General features: G+C 63.3%; 1 protein-coding gene across 7 annotated transcripts; it reads left to right on the top strand.

Moving 5' to 3' along the window:
* Positions 1-1,440: 1,440 nt before the first annotated feature.
* Positions 1,441-23,523, top strand: PTH1R (parathyroid hormone 1 receptor). 7 transcript variants are annotated; one of them, XM_089304867.1, is made up of 16 exons: positions 1,441-1,558; positions 3,540-3,596; positions 5,772-5,894; positions 15,285-15,387; positions 16,793-16,927; positions 18,335-18,445; positions 18,557-18,675; positions 18,823-18,917; positions 19,109-19,301; positions 19,677-19,830; positions 21,179-21,239; positions 21,530-21,596; positions 21,773-21,867; positions 22,309-22,450; positions 22,533-22,574; positions 23,001-23,523. In XM_089304867.1, the coding sequence occupies exons 3-16, from the start codon at positions 5,820-5,822 to the stop codon at positions 23,376-23,378; spliced, it is 1,770 nt and encodes a 589-aa protein (XP_089160993.1). In that variant the 5' UTR covers positions 1,441-1,558; positions 3,540-3,596; positions 5,772-5,819; the 3' UTR covers positions 23,379-23,523.
* The last annotated feature ends 562 nt before the right edge of the window (positions 23,524-24,085 follow it).

The raw sequence follows: 24,085 nt of genomic DNA, 5'->3' as shown, positions 1-24,085 counted from the left end.
TGAGGATGGAAACGCGGAAGATGCAGGGCACTGCACATGGACTCTGGGGAGGGCTGGACTCCAAGGTCGAGGGTCAGGGCAGCAGCTTGGCAGAGAGCAAGGGAGCTCTCCCCCAACCCCCATCCCAAGCTGCGGAGCTGAAATCTGGCTCCCCACCGGGGCTGGCCACGGGACAGCCGACACGCCCAAGGACACCCCAGGAGTGGAACACTTCCCAGCCTGCCAGAGCCAGGGGCGGGAGTCCTACAAATGCTGTCCATCGCGGTCTTGCTACGTGCCCTGGCCAGGCCGCTCTGCTCTCTGGGTCTGCTTCTCCCACCTGGAGGCCAGGTAGTAACAAGCTCCCTGCCTCCCGTTCTAGCCTGGCGATGGAAAGTGCCATACCCTCCCTAGGAGCCTGAAAGATGCCGGGATAGGTGGCTGCAGCCAAAGAGTGCCCCGGGAACGTGCCCCAGCCGCTGAGGGGTGGTTTGGGGCCAGCCACCTCACGTGCTGGGCACTGGGGGCTACGGCAGGAATGTGCTGAGTGGCAGCTGCCACGTGAATCATTATACCTCATCAGGCCGGGCCCGGGACTTCCAGACTCAAACCAGCTCGGGCTGGGCTCCGCTGGAAAGCCAGCTTCCAGGCAGGGGCGCCAGGCACTGGGGACCCTGGGGTGGGAGTTCCAGGCCCTTGCACGGCTTCTGTTTCCCTGTCTGCGTCTTCCCCCTCGGCACTCAGTCCTGGTTCTGCCACAGGTCATTTTGCACCCACAGGTGGGGTCAGCTGGCCCACAGCCCCCTACCTCTGTGAGCTAGAACTGCCCAAGCAGCTCCCTAGCCTGGGAGGCACTGGGGGACACCTGGAGAGGCCTTCCTGGCTAACTTTATACCAGGAACCAGATGTGGGTGGCTGTGGGCCCCAGGGGACAGGACAAAGGATGGGGCATAACGAGGGTCTGCATCTCTCCTGACTGAGGGCCCCTGGACATCCTTCTGTTCAAGGCAACGAGGTCAGGCCCTCTCAGGCCTCTGTTTTCCTGCCTGTGGTATGGGTTTGAACCAGCCCCAGCTCCCCCCCTACCCAAATGTCACTTGTAGGAAGCGCACTCACACCTCATGGTGGTCTGATGTTTTGGAGGTGTGCAAAGACCAGAAGATTGGACAGACACAGGGTCAGAAGGGTCAGAAAGCAGGAGAGTTGGTGACAGTGAGGCATGGCAGAGGGAGAGGACCCCTGAGGCACAGGCATACTTGGGGGACTGGGCTGGCCTGGGCCCTGGGTAGGCAGGCCCGTGGGGGCTGGGGAGGGGCCCAGCCCAGCGCATCCCAACACCCCACCCCTCTCCCCCTCCAGGGGATGGGACAAAGTCCTAGCCAAGTGCAGGGCTTGGTAAAAAATAATTAATTTTTCTTTTCAACTGAAAGCTCTGACTCAGGCTGTTTCCTGTACCCCGTAACATCCTTGCTTCGGCCTGAACCACAGAAGCTACTCAGCGCTGTCCATGGCCTCCCCGTGGCCAACCTGAGTGGGCTCTGCTGCTGCTGGCCCAGCTTGGGAAGCCTGTGGAGTCCAGGTGAGCCGGGTTCAGGGAGCCCAGGGACCTGTGTGCAGCTGGGAGAGGCACAGCTGTGGGTCCCCGTGGGGCGCATGGGCACCCGAGCCATGCCATGGGGCAGACAAGGTGTGTCGGCCAGGATGCGACACTGCTGTGATGACAATGGGGCCTGTGGCCATGGGGCTCCCCGGGGACAGGAAGCCCATACCTTCAGCTGCCTTGGGAGCGTGTGCCAACTGAGACAGAGCCTGCCAGCCCCTGGCCCCCACCCTCCCTCCCTGAGCCCTCCTGAGAGGCGAGAAAGCCAGGCCCCTGCCGCCAGGGGAAGGGGCTGCCCCGGGAGCCTCCAGTGACTCAGCTGGGTGGGGGGTGTTTATGAGCAGCCAGAACGGCTGTAAAAGTGGCACCTCACTTCACTTATGGCCTGGCCATCCCCTCCTCCACTGGCCCCTTGCCTCAAAAAGCTTCCACAGGGGCCTGGAACTGGAGAGAGGTCTGGGGGTAAGGCCTGGGTGGAGGCTTGGCCTGGGGTCAGGGTTCAGCCAGGGGTTAGGAGATCAAACTAGGATAAGGACTCAACCTGAGCAGAGAGTTCATGGTGGGGGCAGGGCTAAGCCTGGGATGCAGGCTCAGGGGCCAGGGCTGGGAAGAAGCACCCGAGAGAGCCAGACGACTCCGGGCAGTGGGCAGGTCTAGGCCACCCCTTCTCACGGACAGCCCGCACGCTGGGGCAAGGGGTCTGCTGAGCTGGGTGAGCCTGGCTGCAGAGCCCATAGAGTTGGAGTCTGGTGCCCATTCTGGCCCCAGGGTCTGTGTACCTTGGCCAGATCCCTACTCGTGGTGGCGGCGGTGGCAGCGGCAGAGCCCTGTCACCTGGGGCTGCTGCCAGAGCCAGGCTAGAAGCTGGCATTCAGAAGCAGCTCCAGCTCCCAGATCCAGTGACCCCTCAGCTCCTCCTGCTGGGCCACCCCCTGGGGATCAGAGGCGGAGAGGCACACCCACTCCCCACCCCAGCCAGGTTTTTCCTGAAACTGACCTGAAACTACCCAGAAACTGCCCCTGGGGCCTGCCCATGGTGCTGGGGTACTGCCAGTTAATGTGTGACACCCCCACCCTCCATGGTGGCACTTTAACCAGAGGCCTGGGGGTGGGTTAGGGGATCAGGGGCCCCACCCCCCGCTGTGGAATGTCCCCAGGGAGCTCCGAGGTGAGGCCCAGGAGGTCTCTAGGGGAATGTCCTTAAGGGGCCCAGGGCCCATCAGAGTCCAGCAGTGGCTTTACCCACAGCGGCCCCTGGTCTTCACAGGTGCAAATATCATTTTTGTAAGCCTCAAGCTTTGTTGCATTAGATCTAAGGGTGACACCCTCCACCCCCATCAGCTCCAAGTTCTACCTCTCAGTTCTTCTCTCATCACCAAGGGGTTGGGAGGCCAGTGGTCACAGAGCCACACAGCTGGGAGTCCCTCAGATCCAGACACAGAGCTGGGCCATTGTGGGAGCCCACACATCCCAGAAAGCAGCAGCCCCCCTGAGGATGCAGGGTGTGGGGACACAGAGGGCAGGGCTATCCTTTCCACCAAGGACAGGTGCTCATCTGACCCTGGCAGAGGCTGCTGGGGGAACAGAGGCAGGACAGAAAACTTGGTGGGGGCGGGGGGTGGGGTGGCGGCCAGCACCACAGCCCAGGGTCTGGGAGCCTCTTTGCAGGACATTGTCTACTGCCCAGTGCTTGAATGGCAGGAGAGACCTGAGGAGGGCGGGGCCGTGGAAGCTGCCTCTGGATTCCAGCAGCCCTAGGGTTCAGCTTGAGGCACTGTACACTGTAGGGGAGGGACAGTCCATGAGATGGGGTGCTCCCTTCCTCAGGCTGAGTCTGGGGACTCCCTGGAGCCCTTGGGCCTGAACACCCACCCAGGAGTGAGGGTGGGGTGGGGTGGGGAGTGAGGGGTAAAGTCAGTAGCACCCGTTGGACCAGCTGGTCAACTTCCCCATTTCACAGATGAAGAAACTGAGGCGTAGCCTACAGGACAGCCACAGTGCCGGGGACACACGATCGGTAAGCAGAGGCTGCCACTTAGGGTGTGTGTACACACTGCACCTGCCCAGGAAGCCCCAGCCCTTCCCTCTGCCTCAGCTTCCCCAACGGTGCCAGAGGTGGTAGGTTTGGGGTCGAAGGCGACCCCTGCAGCTCTGACGTCCCCTCTCTCGCCGAACACATGAGCCCCGCCCACGACCCCCCTCCCGAAACTTCTGCCTTCCCTTTCCTCAAATCGCGGGTCCTCAGCGGACCCCGGCAGGCCACAAGCGTTTTGGGGCGGGAGGGGGGGGTGTCCTGGCTGCTCAGAGCTCCTCCTCCCATTTCCCTCCCCCCGCCCCGCCCCGCGCCACGGGCCGGGGCCAGGCACCGCACTGGAGAGGGCCGGCCAGCGACACCTGGACTGGAAAGAGATGGGTGGGACCGGGACGTGAGGATGAGACGGGGGCGCGTCTGGGGCCCGAGCACCCCAACTCGCGCAAGATGGGGCAGGGGCCCCGCGGTGGGGCGGGGCGGGCCGGAGGGCGGCAGCGGCCAAGCAGCCTCTCCAGGGACCCCGGTCCCAGCCCCGAGCGGGAGACCGGCAGGCGGCCGGGGAACGCCGAGTCCCGGGCAGCCTCCCCACGGGATCCTCCCGGGAGAGGGCCTGCCTGGCGGCCGAGGATGCCTGCTTGGACCGGACGATCAGAACACAAATTAATAAATAAATATAAAAGTCTGTGTTTTCCCGAAGAGGAGGACGAAGCGCGGCGGTGTCCCAGGCCCCGATGTCAGAGCTCTCCCGGCTCAGACTCCCAAGACTCGCGTCCCGCCGCCGGGCGACCCCGGGCCGCGGCCTCGACAGAAGCGTCCCGGGGCGGGGGGCGGCGGGCTCCGTCCGGCCCCTCCACGCTGCCGTCGGAGGCCACGCGGGTGGGGGCGGGGAGCCCGGGGAGGGCGCGGGGGAGGGCAGAGGCGCCCGACCGGGGGAGGGGCGCGGCAGACGCCGAGGCGAGGGACGCGCGCTCGGCGGGCGGCGGCTCGGAGCGGCGGCGGCCGGGCGGGGGGCGCTGGAGGCCGGGCCGGCCAGGGGGGGATCCCGAGAGCTCCATGAAGCCCCCCCGGGGCCGCGGACGGGGCGCTGGCTGGGGGAGGCTGTCGGGGGGGCCCCGACATCCATGGCAAGGCGGGGGCCGCGGCGGCGCGCTCGGAGTAAGTGGGGGCTGGGGGCCGGCGCCGAGGGGGAGGCCGGAGGTGGGCAGGGGCGACTCCCGGCGCGGCCGGGCCGGCCGGGCCGCTCTGTCTCGATGTCTGTCGGCGGCGCCTCCTCGGAGCCCGGTGGAGCCGCCAGCCCCGCGCCGCTCGGCTCGGTGGCTTTTTTGGAAACTTGCAAATGTTTTCGTAGAGAGGGAAGGGGGAGGGGAACGAGGGAGTGACCGAAACCGAGCTGGTTGGGGCCGCTGGAAGCACGGAGGCCAAGACCGGGGGAGCTAGAGACGGACTGACCGACAGACGGACAGACAGAGCGTCGGGGCCGCAAGCGCGCTCGTGCCGCGCGGGCGCAGGCGGGGCTCCGGCCGAGGATGGGCAGGGGGTGCCGGAGGCGGCCGCTGGGGGCAGGGGGCCGAGGGACCTGGAGCTGGCGGCCGGAGCTGCCAAGGGCTCAGCGCCGCGGCAAAGTTGGGATCGTGTCCCCGCGCTGCACGCCTCGCGCGGCTCGAAACGCGCCCCCTGCCCCGCCCTGACTCCTCGGCAGCCCCACGCCGCCGAGCTAAAAATAACAGCCCTGCTCGCCCCCCGCAGACCGCGACCCCGACCCCTCCCCCACCCCTCCCCCACTGGGCGTGGGGCGAAGCCGCAGCTCCCAGTTCCCCCAAAGGAAAAAAAAAGAGAGAGAGAAAGAAAAGGCGGCGCGGGAGGGGGGCGAGGGGCGGGCCGGGGGCGGGGGGCCCGGCCATATGGATGTGATTTCTCCGCTCCGAGGCAGACGGGCCGCTCCGCAGCGCTCGGCGCCCGCCCGCCGCCCGCCCGGCCTCAGGCTGCCGCCCGCCCGCCCTCCCTCCCTCCATCCCTCGCTTGCTCGCTCACTCGCCCGCCCTTGGCGCATGGGCCCCGCGCCGGGCCCCGGGGCCTCGGGCCGCCCGGACGCCGGGGTCCCCTAGGCCGGGGCGTGGGCGGGGCGGCCCGGCCTGACGCAGCTCTGCACCCCTACACCAGGGCCGGCGGCGGTGGCTGCCCCGAGGGACGCGGCCCTAGGCGGTGGCGATGGGGGCCGCCCGGATCGCACCCGGCCTGGCGCTCCTGCTCTGTTGCCCCGTGCTCAGCTCCGCGTACGCGCTGGTAAGTCCCTCGCTGCTCACGATCCGGGACAGGCTGGGCGCTTGCCCTGGAGTCCCTGGGGCGCGTTTACGGCGGGAAGTCTTGGGTTCCCCCAGTGGTCTGAACATCGAGTGGGGGGTCCCCTCTGGCGTCTGTTGTCTTGGAGCATCTGGACTGTGGGTTCCGGATGCTGAGGTCTCCCCATTTGGGGAAGACTGGTGGGGTTTCCCTCCTCTCTGCTTGTCTGAGCACTGCCTGGTTGTGTCTCCTTCGGAGGTGACAATGTGATGGAGTAGAAGGCCGGACCTTGGCCCCGGGTGTGGAGTCACACAAAACGTTTGCTTTGGGGTTCCTCGGTTTTCTGCAAGTTTTGTTTGCAGCCTTGGACACCGGGCTGTGTCTGAGGTTGGGGTAGGCTTTAGGGGCTCCCTCCAGGTCTCGTGATCACCCACTTAGACACATGCGTGAACACATGTCCAGCTTCACCCAGAGCTGAAGCCCCTTGCCCAGGAGGGAGGGATGGAAGTCCCTTGGAGACTGACCTCGTTGGACATCTCTGCAGGAGAAACACACTTAGGGGGGCTCTGGTAAGTGAGGAGATGGACGGCTGGGCTCCCCCAGAGTGGAGAGCAGCAGACAGAACAGTAGAAAACGCTAGGGAGAGACAGGGACAAAGGGAGAACAGAGGAGCGGGGAGACAGGCGAAGGCAGAGACTCAGAGGGGCAGCACCTGCCTGTCCCGAGCTGGGTCAGTGGCTGGGGCTAGGGGATGTCCCATCCTCTTATTCATATCCAACAGCAGCCCTGCCCCAGGCACCAGCCCCTTACTAAGGAGGGGCGCTGCCTGTAGCCCTGACCTGTAGACCCCTGCTGTCCTCTGCCCAGATGGGGCCATCTGCCTTCTGGTGAGCAGTGCGGGCAGGTGCTCCCTCCTCCTGACCAGCAGCAGAACCCCACGCGAGAGGCAGGAGCCCTGGGGCTCCTCTGGCTGTGCCTGGTGCCTGTGCAGCCTTGGGCTAGCCTTTGCCATGCTTCTGATGTCCCGAGTTCAGGAGAGAAACATTTTCCAGAAAATGCCCTGCTTTGCGGCTCTCCCCTCCTCTGAGGTCCTCTGCAACCCCGCCGAACCAGTGTCCAAGTGCTCGCAGTCCTGGCTGCAGCAAAGGATCCCCAGAGCCAAGGACTCGGGATAGGGAAACTGAGCTCAGGGGGGCTCAGCACCCTGCAGAGGTGCACCGAGCACTAGCATGGGGGGGTGCAGCGGAGCCTTCCCCACCCTGCCTCAGGGAGCTCTGTGCATGCACACATATGCATCAGTGGGACTGGCAAGTGCCAATGAGTGGCTGGTGTGGGTGTCCCGCCCAGGGCTTGGGGGGCTTGGCGTGGTGGTGTCTGGGCCTGTGGGGCCGTGAGTGTCTGAGTCCACATGTGAAGTCAGGAGCCCGTACAAGAGCTGCAGGGTAGTCGTGCACGCGTGTGTGCGTGTGTTGTGTGTGTGCATCTATGAGCCGAGTGCACTCAGGCTCGTCTTCTTACTTGGATTTACTCTGCTTGCCTGGTGCTGTTCTGAGCTTGTCTTACGTACGTTGTTACAAGGGTAGCCTCCCTAACAACTCCGTGAGGAAGGTCTCCATCTGACTTACCTTGATCAAACAAGCAATCAAACAAGCACTACTAGGGCCATCGTTTGTCTCACGCCAAACACATGCCAAGCCCTCTGCCTCTGGGTGCATGGGGTCTCTGGGTGCATGGGGTCTCCAGGGCCCCATACTGTTCTCCAGGGAAGCACAGAGAACTGCCCAAGGCACGGGGGAGGGAGGCGGGCTCCCAGTGTGCCCTGGACCTCGTTGGGGCACGGAGGGCCCTGGATCCTCCCTGGCTGCCCGAGGTCAGGGAAGCAGCTTCCCCACCTACCCAAAGCCCTGGGAACCCCTCGGTTCCTTTGGAGCCAGCGTGAAGCTGGCAGCCTGCCAGCTCCCCTTTCCAATCCTGAGCCCATTCCCAGCCAGATCTGTACCAGCGCTCACCAAGCCCACCAACCTTAGCTCAGAGGCCCACTATCAAACCTGGCTGCCACCTGCCAGCTGGCCCCAAGAGCAGGCTCCCATGTCCAGCGACCTCACGGTTCAGGGGCCAAAGAGGGCACCCCACTGGGAAGACACTGGTTGTAGCCGGACTTAGCTGGTCCATCTTGTGCCTTCAGGGAGGCTGGGGGTCGGAGGCAGTGAACCTTGGAGGAAGGGGTAGGCCCACAGATCATGAGAAGGAGGCAGAGGGGGTTGGGGCTTGTCCTTGGGGGTGCCTCCTATTATGGACACCCTCGGCACTTGGGCATGTGGAAGAGAAACAGCAGCGGGAGAGGCCAAGCTCACTATGGGGAGCCCTCTGGGGACCCCAGGCAGCTCGGAAGGTGCTTGCTTTTAAAGCCACATGGGAAGCAGTGGGTCCTGAACGGTGGCTGTGTCCAGATTCTGAGCTAGCAATTGTCACATGTTTTCTCATTGCATCCGTGCACCGGCCAGTTTACGGCAAAGCCCTCTGAGGTTCACACGTGGGTCTGATTCGAACCCAGGTCTTCAGATTCCGTGCACTGAGCTCCTTCCTGCACACCAGGGTGAGAGCAGTCCCTGGCAGACAGTCCCCTGTCCCACCTGGGGTCTCTTTCTTCTTTTTCTTCTTCCCTTTTTTAAAAAATGGAATCCTCCTGTTACTTGAGTCTTCTTTTTAATTGCATAACCAGTACATGACTGTGTTTTCTTATAAGAGAGTCAGATAATAAATACGGCTTAAACGGAAGCCCTCCTCCATCACTCCCAAGCTCATTCCCCTTCTAACAGCCCCGGGGAGGTGTCCCCCATTCCTCTCTTGGTCTCTTTCTGCACAGTAGCTCCTTATGTGGATACCAAGTTGACGCTTTAGGTCTGTTGTTTTCCAGTTGCTTGGTGGATTGTTTTAAAATAAATGCCTTCCTTTCTCAGCTGGGGCTCTGCCAACTGCGTTTTGCTACTTAAAGGTGTGTCTGAGGATCTTTGTCTCTGAAAATATAAACCCGTCAGTTTTTAAAGCTGCATAGTATTCCAAAAACCTGCTGTTCGTTGGATAGTCCTTAGGAACGTGCATTTAAATTGCTTCTTCAGCTGGCGCCGCTGCTCACTAAGCTAATCCTCCACCTTGCGGCGCCGGCATACCGGGTTCTAGTCCCGGTCGGGTCGCCGGATTCTGTTCCGGTTGCCCCTCTTCCAGGCCAGCTCTCTGCTGTGGCCAGGGAGTGCAGTGGAGGATGGCCCAAGTGCTTGGGCCCTGCACCCCATGGGAGACCAGGAGAAGCACCTGGCTCCTGCCATCGGATCAGCGTGGTGCGCCGGCCGCAGTACCCCGGCCGCAGTACGCCGGCCGCAGCGGCCATTGGAGGGTGAACCAACGGCAAAAGGAAGACCTTTCTCTCTGTCTCTCTCTCTCTCACTGTCCACTCTGCCTGTCAAAAAAAAAAAATTGCTTCTTCATGTTCTATATGTGCGTGTGTGTGGGTGGGTGTGAGTGTGAGTGACTCAAGACAGAGGAGCCCCTTGAAATGACCTCCTGTGTCCCACGTGACTGTTTCCCAGTAGGATATTTCTAGATTTTGTCATCACTGGGCCTGAAAACACGCACATTTTTTATTTTAATGGGCATGGCCAAATCGCCGTCTACGAAGGTGCCGGTTTGCGCTCTGGACGGCTGACGAGGGAGGGCCCCTCTCCCCTCACTCTGGGATGTTGCCAGGATCCCTCCCCGCTTGCCTTTGCTGAGTGTGTCTTCTCGAGTTAATCTGCTGGTCACCAGTGCTTTCTGGGCTTCGCCTGGTGTCTCACCCGTGCCCTGCAAGCGCTTGCTGAGAGCCGTTACCCATCTTTCTGTGGGTTCCTCACTTTCTCCGTATTGATTTGTTGGAGCTTTTTATATCACCTGCCCGTACACACATCCTCCCCCTCCCCGCCCTCAGAGCTGTGGACAGAGCAGCAGGAGGGGGCCGGGCCGAGCCCTCCCGGGAACTTGGGTTTTCTCCGGAATGTTTTAATGAGGCGGCGAGCGGCCTCCCCCAGATTCCTGTTGTGGGCCTTCTGGGGACACTCCCTGGTCTGGCCACCGCATCAGGAGGACAGCTATTTCAGAGCGAGCCCTGGGACCCGGAAGAGGTGGGGTGGGGGCTGCAGACCCTGAAACTGGCTGCAGCATGTGGCGTGACTGGGAGAGGGCGCTTGGTTTTGCTCAGAGCAGCACAGACGTCGGGGTACTCCCGACCTTTGAGAAACCTAACTCTGGGGCCGCCTTGTGCCTGGGGTGAACCTGCTGGGATCCCATTCTGCTGACCAGGCTTTGGCCAGGCTAGGCCATCTTATTCTTCAGGCTTGGTCCCCCAGCCCAGGTGCAGGCCGCGCGTGAAGATCCACTGTGTCCCAGCAGCCATCCCCAGCTCCATCCTGCTGCCTGCCCCAAAGGCGGCCACGCTGGCTGGCCAGGATGAGAGGCGTCACCATGCCTCTCCCCCCGCCACCCCTCCCAGCCCCAGACACAGGCAGCCTGTTCAGGAAGGCCTGGGAGGGGGAGGGAAAGTTAGCACTTGTCCGCTGTGGCGGGGCAGGACCAGGAGCCTGCCCCAGCTTGCTCAGGCCAGCCGGACACAGGGCAGCGAGGGGCAGGGGAGAGCCGTCCTCAGCCAGCTGGGGTGGGGGACAGCAAGGGGTGCCATTGTGGCTCCCAGTAGTGGCCCTGGAGGAGAGCAGTCACCAGGGGTCTCCTGCTGGCCGAGGTTTGCTCCTGGCTAATGCCAGGGCCCGGAGGGCCTCTGCCCAGGTAGAGCTAGGGTCAAGCTGCCATCAGTGAGACCGTGGCCACCATCTCCTCTGTGTTTCCCCAGGTAGCTCAGTGCCTCCTGTGTGCCTTAGGGGTACCCGCAAAGGCTCACTGGTGCAGAAGTGCTTGGGACAGGTGATACTGTGGCTGGCACCAGGGCCCGGGTGGCTTTTCCTTCCCTTCCTCCAGGGCCTCTGCTCAGGGTCCAGTGGACCTTAGCTGCCTGTCTGGCCCTCCTGTCTAACTGGGACCCCTGGCCTCCGTGTCTCTGTGCATGAAATGGGCATGTAATGGGAGATGAAGGAGACAGGACAAAGCTTCAGCGGGGGCAGGGCAGCAGCCAGAGGCTCTCGGGGGACCAGTGGCCAGGTCCAGGGGTGCGCTCCAGGCAGATCTGCTTTCCCTGACGGTGAGCACTGAAGCCACTGCACCCTCTCCCCGAGGGCACCGGGTGCAGTGGGCAAGGAGAGGGTAAGGTGACCCAGGAAGGCACCCCGAGGCTGACCAGGCACTAGAAGCAGCCCCTTGCCCAGAGGCAGTGGCGACAGCTGGAGAAGGGTCGCTGTTGTGTCCGCCTTGGTTTTTGTCCAGAGGGAGAGACTTGCAGCAGGTCTGGGATCACAGATGGCAAACACGTAGAATGTGGCAGTCGGGCGAGGAAGCGGGGAGTGGCTCTCGGTTGGTCGATGGCATGTACCTGGCTCTGTCCACCGCCACTGTCACCACCACAGTCACCAGCCTCGATGTGCCGCCTACCACCCCCCCCCCCCGCCCTGGCTGCCTTCCCTAGCTCTGACCCCATTCTCAGTGGAGAGCTGAGCTAGAAGGGGCAGCTTGCTTATGGGGTAGTGAGCAGACAGCCCTGCCCCTCTGGCTTGTGAGCTTAGCAAATGACAAAACACAGTTGGGCCTCTTTTTAAAAAATATTTTGTTTTCTATTTTCATTTTATTTGAAAGGCAGAGAGACAGAGACAGACAGAGACAGAGAGATCTTCCATCCACTGTCTCACTCCCCAAATGCCTGCAACAGCTGGGGCTGGGCCAGGCCGAAGCCAGGAGCCGGGAACTCAGTCCGGGTCTCCTCCATGGGTGGCAGGGATCCAACTACTTGAGCCATCATCGGCTGCATCTGGGCCTCTTGACCACACATTCACTCTCCCTGGGGCAGCAGCTTCTGTGTTTGTAAGTAACATGTGGACCTCCAGCCCTCGCCTGTACCCTGCCCACAGCCCCGCCAACACCAGCTCAGTTTCCCCAGGCTGCCTCCCCCTGTTCCCCGAGGTCCCCGTGCCCATTCACAGATTGTGTGCCTTGTGCACCGGGGAAGGCTGTGCTGGGGCTGGGTGTAAGGAGGGCACAGGCCGTGGGGGACATTGTAGCTGGTCCTGCAACGGTTGGGTCAGGGGGAGTCACTTCAGCCGTAATCCACAGTAGGTGGTCACAGTAGGAATGTGAGTGGGGTGGGGGGAGCAGGACGCCTGACACCAGGGCTGAGTGGCCCTGTCCGTGGTGGTTATGGACTAGGTGAACCCCCACCCCGGGCACACCCCAGCGCTCAGTCCCTCAGTTCTCGGACCCGAGACCCAGAATCTGCAGAGCCCTTTGAACCTGCAGCTGAGCCAAGGAGACAGCAGCTCTTCTGGGGGAAGGGAGCCAGCAGGGGCGCCAGGCTGGCGGGGGATGGGAGCTGGTGGCGTTTCTCCCTTCTCCCCAGGATGTGAGCCTTCCTCTGGCAGACAGGGGGCGCCCTTGCCCTACCAACCTGGCCTGAGGGGGCCTGGCCGTAGCCCCGAGTCCAGGCTGGATCCAGAAATGCAAGGAGTCCTTAGGATGGCATTGCACCCCAAAAGCTTGTGCGGTGCACCTCACCCTGCCGTGTTGCCTGCTCCCAGTCCTCCCTTGGGTCCTGATGCCTCCCGTCCGCCCTCCAGCAAGTCCTGTCCCAGTCACCTGCCCAGACTGTCTCCCCGCGGCACTACATAGCCTGGGGCACCCGTGTGCCCCGCAGCAGGGGTCTCGTGTTGAGGCACAACTTGCTGCAGCTGACAACAGTAACAGCGGCGGCAGTAACTGGCTCTTCCAGAGCCCAGCTCCTGCCCAGCTGGTCACCCAGTCTCTCGTCTAATCCTCACAGCAGCACCGCGATTAACGGGAAGACCGAGGCACGGGAGCTAAGCAATGTTCCCAGCAGCGCAAAGCCAATTGGTGGTGGAGGTGGGATTCGAGCTCCAGTGCTGGAGGCAGACTCTCCTTGGACAAAGGGAGGGTGCCGCCGGGGCCGAGGCGAAGTGGGGAGCTAGCTGTGTGCTCTACCTGGCCGCGTGCGGCCACGCCCCTCTCGGGGAGGTTCCTCCTGCTGCAGTGGGGACGGTCGCTGGGGCCGGAGGGAGGCCCCTCTCCTTGCAGATGCATTGAGGAATTTGAGGGTTTGGAGGTGCTGGAAGTACAGACCCTGCCTGCTGGCCATTCCCGGCCCCACCACGGAAGCAAGACCTGGAGAAGGGTGTGTCTCCTCCCTGCCACGGGAGGGTGGGAGCTGAGCAGACCCGAGAGAGGGGTGCTGGCCATCAGCCTCTGGCCTTCTCAGCCCGCCTGCTTCTAGTCAGGGCCTCCAGCTGTCACCCTGCTGGGAACCCTGTCACTCACCAGCACTGCATGAGCTGGCGAAGGTAGGGTGCGCTTCCGGCTGGTTTTGGGAAGGGTGGAGGGGCACGTGATGGCAAAGGAGGTGGCTGTGGGGATGTGCATTCGTGGTGGAGCTGCTGGGGGTCATGGTGGTTGTGTTGACGGTAACCACGGTGCTGCCGGTCTGGGTGGCTGTGATACCGGGAGGGGTGGTGATGGTTGTCTCGGAGGTGGGGCTGCTGGCCCTGGGTGGAGCCACTCCTTAGAATGATCGAATTGATAGTGGATGAGTGCTGTGCTGGAGGCAGGTGGGCAGGGCTCAGGCCTGGCTGTAGGCTGGACCCCCAGTGTGGGAAGCACAGTGGGGGCGGACGGGGAGAGCGGCTTCACAGGTGCCTTGGAATTGGAGGACCCTGGGCCTTGGCAAGCCTGCTGTGGCCTCGGTGGAGCCCCATCTCTGGCGGCTCCTGCCTGCTCAGCCGTCACTGTGGCCGGGAAGGTGGGTGGGATGGAGGGTTGTGCGGCCAGCAGCCAGCACACGGGAATCTGCTTCGGCTTTTTCCGGGGGGCTCACGGGCGTTGAGTCCAGCTCAGACCCCAGAGACAGGCAGAGACACAGGACGCACCGTGTCGCCCACTCAGCCTGGCGCGCGCCGATCTTTGCCCAGAAACACACATACACATGCACGTTCACGAAAGCGTCAGGCCCACGCCCCCCGTCTGCACGCTGGCCCTGCCCACGTGAGAATGCAGGAGGCCGGCCACACGCAAAGGCACGACGCGGTCTGCGCAGGCGCGGAGGCGCGCACGCTCCGCGCTAAGTGAAACCAGCAGAACCCCTGGACCGCCGAGCCAATTGGAGACTCCTTGGCCCTGGAAGCCCTCGCTGCTGCCGCCAAGAGACGCGGTCAATTAACTTCCCCTGCAGCAGGGCTCCCCGGCCCGCCCCGCATCTCCCTGCACAGCCCCGCTCACTGGCCCGGAGGCGACACCGCCCTTTCTGGGGAGGTCTGCGGGGCCAGATCCTGACTGTGTGTGGCGGGGGTGGAGGGTCAGAGTGCATCACGTCCCCAGCTTGTCATTAGGTCTTGGCGGATGCACGAACCCCTTGGGGCTCGTGCTCCTGGCCAGGCTGGGCTTACAGAGCCGTTCCCAGCAGCAAGGCGCGGCCTGCCCTCTGACTCCATCCTCCTCAGTTAGGGGGTCCGAGGCGCAGGCCTCTCTGACAGGCACCTGCTCAGGCTGAGCCCTCGGCCACGCCTCCGTGGTATTCCCTCTTCCCTAACGTGAGGGCAGAGAGCCCCAGCAGGTGTGAGGCTGGAAGGCAGGGGAAGAGGGACATTGTGGGCAGAGAGGAGCAGGTGCAAAGGCCTACCCGGTGCTCAGAACACACGCTGTGCCTGGAGGGAGGGGGCTTCCCAGGGTGAGGGACTTCCACCTACTCCCACCTACCCCACCCCCGTAACCCACCCAAGTCAGGCTACTCCCAGCAAGTCCTCCATCTTCTCCCTTGGGTGCCATGGGAGGGGGGAGGGACTGAAGCACTCACCACTCACTGGGGAGCTGGGTCAGGGTGGAAATTGGTGACTCCCAAGGTCTCTGGAGGCTCTAGGACATGAAGGAATCCAGGCTGTTTATGTCCCCGGAGTTGACCACCCCGTATCCGCCCCCCACCGCCGTCCAGGTCCCCAGCAGGCAGCCGGGATCCTGTGAGAATCCATCCTGGGACATTCCATCCATTCGCCTGTACCCTGGGGAGTGGACCGGCAGAGGATAGCAGGGTTACTGGCGGGCACGCCGGGGACAGGCCCCACCCCCTAGGCCACAGCTCTCCGTCTGTAAAATGGGAGCTACCCCAGGCAGATTTCCACGTTCCCTCTGGAGAGGGGACTCCCCCGGGGGGCTGGGCCGGCGCTGGGGAGGGCCTGCCGCAGCCTCGCCTTACCTTGGCAGGTGGATGCAGATGACGTGTTCACCAAGGAGGAGCAGATCTTCCTGCTGCACCGAGCCCAGGCCCAGTGTGACAAGCTGCTCAAGGAAGTCCTGCGGAGGCCAGGTCAGCAGAGGGAGGGCCCACAGCTGGACCCCAGGTGGGCTGCAGAGAAGGTGGAGTCAGCGGGGGTGCCTGTGTTGCCCCCCATCAGCCCTCAGATGCGCCTCGCCCCGAACACGATCTCCAGCACAGGGTTGGGGACAGCAATGGAAGAGCCTCTGGCAGGACCCTCCCGGAGATGCTCTGCTTCCATGCCAGGGCCGGGAGGGGGAGGGGGCGGGGGAGGCAGCTGAAGGTCAGGTGAGGCAGGCCTGGATCAGATGCTCACCCGGGGCAGAGGGCTGCTAGGTGGTGGGGAGCTTAGTGACCCAGAGGCTGGGTGGGGGAGGGCTGGGGATGGAGGATTGGGTGTCTGGGATCCGTCCCTGGTCAGCACAGAGTCTCTGTGGGTCCCCTGCCCCCTGGGAAGAGGGCATCACCCGATTCAATAGCTCCCGCAGCTCTTCCCCACCCCGTTCCCTGAATCAGTTGGAGGAGCCAGGGCCTCCTTAGCCCCTCTGGGCCTGTGGTGTCTGCGGAGTTAACCTCATCAACCACGGAAGGCCAGGCCCCCGCTGACTGACCCACCAGAGCCACCGCCCCCCGCCCCCCTCGGCGGGCCCCTGGGCTCATCTCACAACAGCACATCCACGCCGTAGCACAAGCAAGGGCTGTGCTCACACTCAGTGGCTCCTAGTCACATCAGGGTCACGGGGGCCAGGGGAGGGGTCCTGAACCCAGACTCTTCCCTGGGGAAGCCTGGGGGGTGCCCCTTGCTACCTGCTCCCCCGCCCCATGGAGTACCTGTTTCTCACTCCCCCACCACCCACCAACCCCCGAGGTGGAGGCGGGAAAATGGGCATAGCTGTTCTCAGTGCGGACCCTGACTCGGGAGGCTACGGGGTTCTGCTTGGGCTGCAGGTCAGGTAATGAGGGGGACTTTGCAGCCAGGAGACCTTCAGCCTCCTCTGATGAAAGCCAGGCCCCACCTCAGATGGACTCTCCAAGGCACCTTGGGGAAGCTGGGGCCAAGGACACTGCATGTCCTTGCTCTTGAATTCTTCATCTGCACAGCCCTCTGCTTCCTTCTTCCCTGGGAACCAACCTGGGTGCCTGTCCTGCAGGCTGGGACTGCGCTCCCCAGCGCCCCCTGCTGGGAGCCTCTGTGGCTGCGTGACTCTGGCTGGATCCCCAGGTGGGAGGAGAGACATCACCTGCACTCTGTCTTGCTCCCTCCCCAGGGGGCCCTGGCTGCAGGCAGCCTCCCTGTCCTCTGATCTCCTCTTGTCCCTGTCTCCTCTTGGAAGTGGAGCACTTCCTCTCCCATCATCTCAGATCTCCCAGCAGCCTGGTGACAGCAGGGCAGGGGGACAACCCCCCATGGGACACAGAGGGGCTCTGACAGCTGGCATTCCCCTGATTTCTCCAGCCGACATAATGGAGTCAGACAAGGGCTGGATGTCTGCATCCACTTCAGGGAAGCCCAAGAAAGAGAAGGCATCAGGGAAGCTCTATGCCGAGTCCAAGGAGGACACGGAGGTGCCCACTGGCAGCAGGCACCGAGGTACGTCTGTGCCTTCACACCCGCCCCCACGGCCCTGTCCCCAGTGTCCCCATCGTGTGCAGAGAGTAAGGAGCTGGGAGGGACATCCCGGGGGGGCAGCTGTAGACGGGGCAGCAGAGCTGGGTGGACTCAGGCCCCAGAGGACTCGCCCAGCACTGCCCAGCAGTAGATCTAGGGTTACAGCCCATGCCACGGAGAGACAGAGAGGGGTCCCGGAGGCCCAAGCGGATGGTCTGTGCCTCAGTGGTTAGATGGCGTGCACCAGGAACCCAGCAGGGAGGAGGGCACAGAGACACAGCAGGAGAGGGGCGCTGAGAGGAGCGGGCCTGAGACAGTAGGACAGGGAAGGGAGCGGGGTGGGGGGGGAGGGAGGGAGGGAGATTCAGGGCTGCCTCATCCCTCAGGGAGGTGAGGAGAGACAAATACCGAGCCCAGGCTGTGGCCACAGGGCCAGTTTGAACCGGCCGGGTGGGCAGCGGATTCCAGATGGGCCACATCTGGGAGGCTGTGGTCACCCTGTGGCTCCCTGGGGACCAGAGGGAATTGTGGGCCTGGTGTTGGGAGGGGCTGGGAATATGGCGGCCAGGACAGAGAGCCTTTCAGCGAGCTGGGCGGGTCCAGCCGTCGAGGCAGCCTTCCAGGGTGGCCGGGGAGCCCTGGTCGCAGCCCTACAGGGGGATGGAGGGAGGCTGCGAGCTGGGCCTGGTGTGTGGAGGATCCAAAGGCTGGGACCCTGCCAGGTCACTTAGCGTCTCCACGGTGAGGCATGTGTCACCCTCACTTGAATCTCACCCTTGGCACCCAGATGTGGGTGTCAGATCTCCTCCCACGAGTGGTCACGGGCATCTCATCACAGGACTCGGGACAGGCCTGGGGTGGTGGTGAACATGGACTTCCCAGTGAGGACAGCTGTGCGGGGCTGGCAGCTCTTGGGACGTCCAGCTGGCACTAGATGCCATACTTCCGCCTCCTGCCCTGGTACCTGTGGAGGGGTCACTGAGGGGGAATTGTCTGGGAACTTGCCTGGAAGGTGGGCCCAAGAGCTGGGAAGATGGTGGCCTGGCTGGGCTGAGCACGTGAGGAGGGCAGGGTCCTGGGGTGTGTGAGCGCCACAGGTCACCCACCTTCTTGGCCTCTGCCAGCTCCACGAGAAAGGGGGCCAGTGCCAGCACCTGGTCCATAGGGGCCATCGTGAGCTCTGTGAGGCCAGGTGGGTGCAGGGCACAGTAGGGAGCAAGGGCTCGGGACGTTCTTTCCAGAACACTCCAAGCTGGGAGTTTCCAGTTTTGGGGCAAACCTGTCCCTGCAGGAGCCAACGGCCACAGGTGTGTTCATCCCTGTGGGTCATAGCCACAAGCCTGACTCTCCCTTGGTGTCCCCTCCGCTGTTGTCTGTTTCTGGGCACAGGGCGGCCCTGCCTGCCGGAGTGGGACCACATCCTGTGCTGGCCACTGGGGGCACCAGGCGAGGTGGTGGCTGTGCCCTGTCCTGACTACATTTATGACTTCAATCACAAAGGTAAGGCCGGACGGAGTGGGCTGGACCCCAGGGGTGCCAGGGCTTGGAGCTCAGGGCTCTGCTGGCTCCCGACTTCTCTCTGCCTACCCTGATCCTCCCTTCAACCTGCAGGTCACGCCTACCGACGCTGTGACCGCAACGGCAGCTGGGAGCTGGTGCCAGGGCACAACCGGACATGGGCCAACTACACTGAGTGCCTCAAGTTCATGAGCAACGAGACTCGTGAGCGGGTGCGAGCTTTCCCCTTCCCCAATCTGACCCGGTGAGGCTCCCCCATCCTATCCCTGCTGCCTCTGGCAGCCCTGATTTGGCCACAGACCCTCGCCCAGTGCTCACCCTGAGTGCCAGGCCTCTGACTGTGTCTCCACCCTGCACAGGAGGTGTTTGATCGCCTGGGCCTCATCTACACCGTGGGCTACTCCATGTCGCTGGCCTCCCTCACGGTGGCCGTGCTCATCCTGGCCTATTTTAGGTGGGCGTGGCAAGGGGCTGGGTGGGGGAGTGGACAGGGTGGGCCGAGGTGTGCTGCCTCCCTCACCCCCTCACTGTCCCCTTCCTCCTGCTGGGTGTCCCTGCTTGCCTTGCACGGCCCAGCTTCCTGCCCGCACACTGCGCGTCCCTGTGCCCCCGCCCATGCTGACGTCACTCCCCCCCCCCCCGCAGGCGGCTGCACTGCACACGCAACTACATCCACATGCACCTCTTCCTGTCCTTCATGCTGCGTGCCGTGAGCATCTTCGTCAAGGACGCTGTGCTCTACTCGGGTTTCACGCTGGACGAGGCAGAGCGCCTCACCGAGGAGGAGCTGCGCCTCATTGCCCAGGCACCCCCGCCGCCTGCCGCCACCGCCGGCTACGTGAGTGCCACCCTCCACTTCCTGGGAGTCCCCACCCTGCCTATCTCCTGCCACCACCATGAGCTTCAGGTCACTCAAACCCACTCTACAGTGTCCCTGGCACCCCTCAGCTCTGCTCCCAGCCCCTCCTGCTAAGGGCTTCTGTGTGTCCCTTGCCCCCTGCACTGTCATCAACACGCCTGCCTCAGCCTGCCCCCCCCCCCACTCCACCACTCACCCTGCTGCTTCCCAATAGTGCCCCACACACAGCCAGAGGGCCCCGCCAGCCTGCCCCTTCCACCTGTCCCATCCCATTGGCCCCAGCCCAGCCCAGCCCAGCCCCGACTTCCCCAGATGCGGGCCCTGCCCTCTGGCTAACACCAGCTGGTCTCCTAGGCGGGCTGCCGGGTGGCTGTGACCTTCTTCCTTTACTTCCTGGCCACCAACTACTACTGGATTCTGGTGGAGGGGCTGTACCTGCACAGCCTCATCTTCATGGCCTTCTTCTCAGAGAAGAAGTACCTGTGGGGCTTCACGGTCTTCGGCTGGGGTACGCAGGCCAGGCACGGTGGGCAGGGGGAGGGCACTGCCGAGGGTAAGGTGCCCGCACAGCATACCCTGTTGCAGATGTGGGGCAGCAGGTGGGCGCCCTGCCACCCCTCTGCATCCCTGACCCCACTCTGGGCTTAGGCAACAGGGCTTGGCCAGGGCTCAGTGCGGGGTTGCAGCTCACCTGGGGTCAGATTTACCTGGGGCTGAGGCACAGTCCAGGAGAGGGGAGAGGGACTCTGAGGTCACAGTTTAGCTCAGGTTCAGAGTGGGATCTTGGGTCAGAGGTCAGCCTTGGGCTGTAGCAGGGGTCTGAAATGGGTGGGGCTGGCATCTGTGATCTCAGCGATCCCCTCCCCAGGAGATGAGCTCCACACCCCAGCCCTAGGCCCTGCATCCTCTGCAGAACGTGTTCCAGGCCCGGTGCTCCCCGCCCCATGGGCTCTGGGATCCGTTACTGATAATTGTCCATTATTGTTGGCAGCTCTGGAGCTTGGCTGGGCTCCGGGGAGACTGGCCAGACTGTAGAGGGATGGGCCAGGTGGCTGGAGCCCTCCCCACGCATAGCACCCCAGAGGCCCTCAGGTCAATAGCCACAGCCTCCCTGTCCCTTGGCTCGCACTGTGCCCCTGACCTCAAGCATGGCAAGTCCCAGAGTTGGGGAGACCTGGGCCCAGCCCCAGGAACTGAGGCAGACTCAGGCCAGGAGGTGTCTGGGTGGGCTGGAAACACCAGATCTGGGAGCATGCAGAACCCTGCGGTGGCCCAGGAATGCCACAGTTCTTTTTCTTACCTTAAACCCTGGCCACTGTTGTCCCTAAGGGGGCCCAGGCCTAGCATTAAGTTTGGGGGGGGGGGGCATGGTCCCAGAGCTCATTTCCCAGAGCAAAGCACTCTGCCCTCAGCTGGCTCAGCCAGGACACAAGGAGGCACCCTGGTGGCCCCTGCCCAGCCTTACCCATGAGGACCAGGACCTTTCAACCCAGGATGGGGGGAGGGCACTGGACAACAAAGCGCAGGTGTTAGGCTCCCTCCCTTGGGAGCTCCAAGCCCAGAGCGGCACCGTTTCGGAGAGGGGAGGCAGATGGATTCCTTGGTGATGTGTTTATCTCACCACGTGCCCAGTGCCTGTGCAGATAGGGTGCATAGAGGGCCGAGCTGGGCCTGAGACCTGGAGCCCCAAGGGGAGGCCTTTGGGGCAGCACAGCTAGAGTGCAGCTCTGTCACCATGCGGCCTGGGTGCCCAGGGCGAGGGGGTCAGGGCAGTGTTGGGGTAGGCTGGGGTCATCAGGTGCCACGGCAAGGACAGTGTCTCCAGCCCCTCACACGCGCCCCCTCTGTGCCCACAGGTCTGCCTGCCGTCTTCGTGGCTGTCTGGGTCAGTGTCAGAGCTACCCTGGCCAACACCGGGTAGGTCAGCTGGAGAAGGGGGCCAGGGACCCTGACTCTGGTCAGAAGCACCCCTCTTGCTCTCTGAAGCACAGGAGGAGGTTTCCTGTGCCCTGGCCCTGAGGCCAGCCTGCAGCCAAGAACCCCTCAGGGTTGCAGGCGGCTACTTCTGAAGAGGCCTGGGAGGGTGATGGCAGGCCTGGCTGCACACAGCCCCCCTGCCAGCTGCTGTCAGGACAGAGCTGGGGCCTCTCTGGGCCGCTTAGGTGGAGAACAGGAAGGGTCGGGGCTGATGCCTTCTCCTCCCCCAGGTGCTGGGATTTGAGCTCCGGGCACAAGAAGTGGATCATCCAGGTGCCCATCCTGGCCTCTGTTGTGGTGAGCAGGCACGAGCGGTGGTGCGAGCCTGGGCCCCAGTGTTGGGGCCTGCAGAGGCTTCCTTGGACCCCCGGGTCTGAGCCCCACTCCAGTCCAGATGGGGGAACGGAAGGCCCCAGAAGCAGTGGCAGGGCAGAAGCTGCAGCCTTGCGATGTAACCTCTCTCGCTCCCACAGCTCAACTTCATCCTCTTCCTCAACATCGTCCGGGTGCTGGCCACGAAGCTGCGGGAGACAAATGCTGGCCGGTGTGACACGCGGCAGCAGTATCGGTGAGCCTGCCCACCACACCCTGGTGGAGTTCCGGGCTCACGGACTGCTGCCACCAAGGTCACGGGAGCCTGTGGCAAGGGGAGAATCTAGCTCATCCCCTCCCACCCTGCCAGCCTTAGGCCCTGCCTGCCCAGCAGTGGTGAGACCTTGCCCTGACTCTGGAGGCCCTAGGAGGCGCTTCAGAGCCAGCCCGGCCCACTTGGTGCCAGGCCCTGCACTAGAGCTGGGGTCTCTGTGGGTGGCACAAACTCAGACCTCCCGACAGAGCTGGCTACAGAGAGCCCAACGGCAAGTGGGCAGTGGATAGCCTGTCCCAGGTGAACTGGGTGTCCTTCTGTGGCACCCAGGGCCTCAGCCCATTGGCAGCTTATGGGGACTGGGGCTGCTATGGGTGGGAGTGCACATGGCTTGGCCCTGACCTCCCTGCCCTGCCGGCCCAGGAAGCTGCTCAAATCCACGCTGGTGCTTATGCCGCTCTTTGGCGTCCACTACACCGTCTTCATGGCCATGCCGTACACCGAGGTCTCAGGGACACTCTGGCAAATCCAGATGCACTACGAGATGCTCTTCAATTCTTTCCAGGTGTGCGGCCTGGGAGGCCTGGCCTGGGGCGGGGTGGGGCGGGAGGGGCCCCTCTGACCCCAGCACTTCTCTCCCTCCACAGGGATTCTTTGTCGCCATCATATACTGTTTCTGCAATGGGGAGGTAAGTGGGCTCCTGACATCGTGTCCCTCTGTTCTTCCAACCTGTTTTGTGTCTGCAAGAACACCCCTGAGGACATTGTGGGGAGACAGAGGAGGCGCAGGAGGTGCCAGGACGTGTGGGCGCTGCCCGTCCTGGAACAGCCCCGTGTCTTCCTACCAGTTGGATGAGTGCTCTGTAAACCCCAGGGAAGGATTGGGCCACCTCCGGGGCCATCTGAGCCTTGTGGATTCTGGGCGTGCCAGCTGCCTGCCGTGAGGCGCTGTGTTCTAAGGCCCAGGGGATTTGACTTGGCCTTGGAATTTTCCAGTCCTCTCCTATTCCTGTTTGCGTTGAGTGCTGAGTGGATGTTGCAGAGGTCAGGTGGTGGGGACACTCGGCAGAGGGCATAAGGGTACACCTGACTGCCCGCCCCTCTGCTACCCCAAGGTACAAGCTGAGATCAAGAAATCCTGGAGCCGCTGGACACTGGCACTGGACTTCAAGCGCAAGGCACGCAGTGGGAGCAGCAGCTACAGCTACGGCCCCATGGTGTCTCATACAAGTGTGACCAACGTAGGCCCGCGTGCTGGACTCGGCCTGCCCCTCAGCCCCCGCCTGCTGCCTGCTGCCACCACCAACGGCCACCCGCAGCTGCCCGGCCACACCAAACCAGGTGCCCCAGCCCTTGAAACCACACTGCCTGCCACGGCTGCTCCCAAGGACGATGGATTCCTCAATGGTTCCTGTTCCGGCCTGGACGAGGAGCCCTCAGGGCCGGCGCGGCCGCCTGCCCTGCTGCAGGAAGAGTGGGAGACAGTCATGTGACTGGGAGCCTGGGGGCCTGCTGACATGGGGGATGGACAGACGGACCAAGACACACATGCTTGGAAGGTTGCCCATGCAGGGTTGTGGCCAGGAGGAAAAACAACAAAAAAGGAAAAAAAAAAAAAAAGAAAAAGAAGAAAAGAAAGTGGTGTGTGGCTTCCCATGTCTTGAGGAGGGAGGGGGCTGGGAGCCTTGGAAGATTGGGATGGGGGTTCACCCCAGAGTGAGGGGGAGGCCAGAGCCACGGAGCAGTCATGGGGTCTTGTCCCCTCAGGATGGGGGAAGGGTCTAGGAACACTTGGCCCAGGCCAGCAGGAAGGCTCAGGTTTACAGGGGCAACAAGCAGGAATCCAGCCTGAGACTTTCCCCATCTCTGCGGCCACCCCAGCTGCTCCCTACACGGGACCCAGGCCCATGAAAGACACAGGCATCTATGACTGGGGGGTCCCCAGTCACTGCCTCTCTGAGGCCAACAGCAGCTCCTTCACTCCCTGGCCACACCCTCGGCCTGAGGTCCTGACTGGTAGTCAGAGGCCCCCATCGTGGACCAGACCCTCCACCAGCCAGATAGCTCACGGTGGGGGTGGAAGGTAGGCTGCAGTCTGGTGGGGGTCTGCAAGGCTGCACACATCTGCTCACTTTGCAGCCAGGACACTGCGTATCCCTACCTGGCCCCACCAGCTTGTTTGCCCCCAAGACTCTGCCCA

This window comes from Oryctolagus cuniculus, chromosome 10, assembly GCF_051225735.1.
Source record: "Oryctolagus cuniculus isolate XC-2025 breed Fujian yellow rabbit chromosome 10, ASM5122573v1, whole genome shotgun sequence".
NCBI lineage: Eukaryota > Metazoa > Chordata > Mammalia > Lagomorpha > Leporidae > Oryctolagus > Oryctolagus cuniculus.
This window is presented reverse-complemented; position numbering and strand designations above follow the sequence as displayed.